At 35.8% G+C, this 4,135-nt stretch overlaps 1 protein-coding gene across 1 annotated transcript; it reads left to right on the top strand.

Annotated features, from left to right (window-relative positions):
* The first annotated feature begins 1,898 nt into the window (after positions 1-1,898).
* On the top strand, positions 1,899-3,347 carry LOC112020354 (uncharacterized). Its single transcript, XM_024052918.2, has 4 exons — positions 1,899-2,367; positions 2,493-2,543; positions 2,635-2,768; positions 2,883-3,347. The coding sequence occupies exons 1-4, from the start codon at positions 2,017-2,019 to the stop codon at positions 2,929-2,931; spliced, it is 585 nt and encodes a 194-aa protein (XP_023908686.1). The 5' UTR covers positions 1,899-2,016; the 3' UTR covers positions 2,932-3,347.
* Positions 3,348-4,135: the final 788 nt, after the last annotated feature.

Raw genomic sequence — 4,135 nt, forward strand, 5'->3', positions numbered from 1 at the left:
TGAAGACACGATCTAGTCACCGGAGCTTGGTTCATGGACCGGCTGGTGAAGAAAGGTTCTGGACCCGGTGAAGAACTGATCTAGGTTGGTTGTTTTTGAGAGAGAGAGAGAGAGAGAGAGAGAGAGAGACTGTTAAGAAAAAATGAGAAGAGAGAAAGGAGGTGATCTGTTAAGAAAAAATGGGAGCGCGCGTATGTAGTGAGAGAAATAATAAAAATATTAAGAAGAGTGAATATTTTATTGAAATATCTTGTATAATAGATAAACTGATGTGGGTGTTTTGTAAAAATAGGTGTGTAAAATAGAAAAAATAGGTTTTAGACTTTAAAATGGAAAATTTTTCCACGAACTGATGTGGATGCTCTTAGACCCAAGGTCCTCAATTTCAACAGGTAATCAATATAAAACACAAAAGTACCATATCTTTAGAGTATTACAATTGGATCTTTACATGAATAACCCTCATATATATATATATATATAACCATCTTTCCATTGTAATCGATTAGTCAAAACAGTAGACATAACTGAATCTTACCACGCTGCCAAAATCATAAATATATCTCAAGATTTATAAACAGTATAGAAATATTGAGATGGGGTTCTCACCTTGATTTCATAGCCAAACCTTATGACCTTAAACAATTTTGCCACTTCAATTAACTCCAAGGAGAAATACACCTCCTAGCCTCTTTAGTGATGAAACCCTTCTTAAGAAAACCCTAATTTATCTTTTCCTCCACCTTATATTTTAAGGTATCAGAGATATGGGCTTGGTGGGGTAGTGGTTGAAGTTTAAAACCCACTTGAGCTTATCTCTTTAGTCTCCAAGAAGCCCATAAAACATCTTCATCTTTTATTTATTTATTTATTTATTATTTTAATTGCTGCACTAAATTGTATACACTAAAACTTTAATTTCCTCACCTATTTATAGCACCACAAAATTGTCTACTTCCATCTTACTATGCACACACATATAGTACCTCAACTCTATATTAAAAATGACAAGATACGGTGATAATCATAAAATCAAATCGGGGTATCATAGTTGGTTTGGGTGAGTCGGATATCGGTTGGTGGTGGTCAATCTCGAGGTAGAAGAAAATAGCCAAAACGTGTCAGAAATGGCCGAAATCCAAGCGGAGCTGGTTGAAATCTACCAAATCTGGCCAACACATGGCTGGATCTAGCAAGATTTCTAAAATAACTCGTGAGATCTATAAGAGATCTCGACGAGATTTGGCCAGATCTATCTAGATCTCGCCGGATTTCAACATATCTAGCAATAAATGATTGGAAATTCTTCATACTTGCAAAAATTGGCGTGTTTTCAATATATAGGCCGGTCTGATTGATTTGAATTGGATGTTGAAGAGTAGACTCGTCAACCAACTCGCCAGTCTCAGTTGCAGGAGGTTAAGACCCGCTACCAACCATCACCAACATCGAGTCAGCCGATTTTCAAGTACGGATCAGATAGTTGCATTGGGTTGGTCAGTTACGAGTTCCAATGGGCAACCCTAGGTCTAATAAGGAGTTGAGAGAGAGAAAAAAAAAAGTAGAAAATTATATACACAGCTATAGTAACAATGTATATTTACAGGGTTACTGTAGCAGTTATGTATATTTACAAGCTTATATACCCATTGATGTGGGTAGTTTTTTGGGGAAAATGTGTAAATTTGACAACTTTTGTTGTATACACACATTGATGTGATTGCTCTTAGTTACATAATGACACACACCAAGAGACATTCATGATTCAAATCAACGTCTCACTTGTAATAATCAAATTATACAATAATTGTAAGTTGCTTGTTTTGTAACCCTCTATTTTCGTTATAAAATCTTGTTGTTTGGCAAAAAAAAAAAAATTAAGTACTAATCTTAAATAAATAAAAGGAGAAGTACAAAGTAACATCTAACATAACAATACGCACATAAAAGAGAAAAATAGAGAAATTATTCAGGAAAGGAAAGAGGCAAAAGAAAGTGGTGGCGAAACTCGAAACGATGGAAAAAGCTCTGGGCAATCATAATTGTATGTGGGGGCAAAGGCAATTGTTCTCTCTGCCTCTTTGGAATCCCCTGACAGTGGCAGTGAAGCTAAAACCAGGGAGGCAGAGGCAGAAGCCTATCGGATTAGTTGCTCAGAGAAATGCATCTGTGTCTGTGTCTGTGGCAGGAAATGGCTCTGATTCCACACTGCGGCGGCCGCCGGATTTTCATTTACCAAATTGGAATTCCTTCCCATCCACTCTCACTCTCACACTCACTGCTCAGCCTCTGCCCATTCAACAACAACTCCTCCTCAAACCCTCTCCACAATTGGCTCTTTTTTCTCTCCTTTTTGTCCTCTCCATGGTTACTCTTTTTTTTTTTTTTTTTTTTCCTTTCTTTTTCTTTGTGACTTTTAACTTAATATTAATTACCCACTAAAATTTTTTACTTTGTTAATTAATTTCTAAATTTTCTTTTGGATATTGCAGGCCCTCGGCTCTATTTTGTCCTTGGCTATACTTTCCATTCCTATCATGAATGTAAGTTTCATTGTTTTTGTTTATTACCAGTACAATATAGTCTATATGCGTATGTGTTAGTTACTAGTGGAGTATTATTGTATTTGTTCAGGCTTTTACAAGATTAGCAGCTTCTATGGATAAATTGTCCAAAGTTGTCTCTGAGGAGGTACCAGGTACCTTGTCTTCTCTAAAACTTTCTGGGTTGGAGATTAACGAGTTGACCCAACAACTTGACAAGCTCAGGTACTGTGAGACTTAACTCTCTTGCTTGAGTTGCTTCACATTTTGAATTTGTTGCTTGTGTGTGCCAAAGCCTAATTAATAATTGCATTCGTTTTCTGCTTCTGGGTTTTCAAGGCAAATAGTTTCTGGAGCTTATTACCGAAAGAAAGAAAGAACCAAATAAGCCCAGTTACTTTGGAAGGAGAAACTGAGACTAGTACTACTTCCCTTGAAGAGGATTATGCCATGGCTGAGATATGATAATTGAAGAATGTGGAAGATCAATGAATCTTTTGCTTAAAGTGTAGAGGCATTGAGGGCATTCCCAGTCCATCTCATTGTCCATTTTATTAGTTGAAATTAGCATCATGTAGATTACATTTGCAGGCAACTATCTCTACTTTTATTTTGAACCTATGCACTATGGTAGAAAAGCTTTTTGAAGTAGTTGTGATACCTCTAATTATGTGCAGATGGTATTGGATAAGTGTGTGTTGCGCAATCGTACACTAAGTCTCATGTCAAATATTTATTAAGTCGATTTAGGCTATGTACAAGGAGGCCCCGATTGTAACTTAGCCCATTTGGGGGTATAACTTAGATGTGCTTAGTGGCTATTCCTTTTAGAGTACCTCTTTTGAGTGTTGATATTGTGGTTGCTAAGGGAAAGAAAATTACCAAATCAGAATAGTGAAAAGGTTCAATTAAGCACCATCAGTATTTATGTGCAAAATAATGTGTTACCTCTCTTTTCTTTCACTATAAATCATGTGACACAACTTGCTAAAGTGATAGATTGTAACTTGTAAGCAATAGTGAATGGACAATCACTTCCAAATAGACTCACCAATGAGATCATTTTTATTTGCCTAGATATTTTTGTGGCAAAAGTTATGTTCCCATATCAAATATTGTTTCTTTCATACACACAATTAGGTATTTCCAGGAAATTATTGATTTTATTAGTGCTTTAACTTCACTTGAGTATTTAAATGTCCAGTGTGCAGAATCATGCAAATATAGTACGTGTACAGCTGCTGGTTCACAATTTTGCATACTTCTTGAGTTTTTCACCGGCTTCGTTTGCATGCTCTGGCACTGCCATGTTACTTAGAAGAGTAACCCTAGATGATGATACCAAAGATTTGCTCTGTGAGTTTGAAGGATCAATCTTCCAGAGTCGCACTTCCCACACCTGCTCAAAATTTGATAGTATCCACCCATTTGAAAAATAAGACTTATTAGTATTAAGTTATATACATGTATACTCCAAGAATATAATTAATTTCATTTAGTAAAAATAATGTAAAGGGGGAAAATAATGCTATTATGCTTCCCTTAACTATGCTTTACCTTGTGTTTGTTTCTCAAAAAAAAAAAAAAAAAAA

This window comes from Quercus suber, unplaced genomic scaffold (assembly GCF_002906115.3).
Source record: "Quercus suber isolate HL8 unplaced genomic scaffold, Cork oak 2.0 scaffold_24, whole genome shotgun sequence".
Classification (NCBI taxonomy): Eukaryota; Viridiplantae; Streptophyta; class Magnoliopsida; order Fagales; family Fagaceae; genus Quercus; species Quercus suber.

Coding starts and splice junctions, on each gene's coding strand:
- LOC112020354 (XM_024052918.2), top strand. CDS start 2,017: ATGGAAAAAGCTCTGGGCAATCATAATTGTATGTGGGGGCAAAGGCAA. Junction 2,368..2,492: donor TCCTTTTTGTCCTCTCCATG/GTTACTCTTTTT, acceptor TGGATATTGCAG/GCCCTCGGCTCTATTTTGTC. Junction 2,544..2,634: donor TTTCCATTCCTATCATGAAT/GTAAGTTTCATT, acceptor GTATTTGTTCAG/GCTTTTACAAGATTAGCAGC.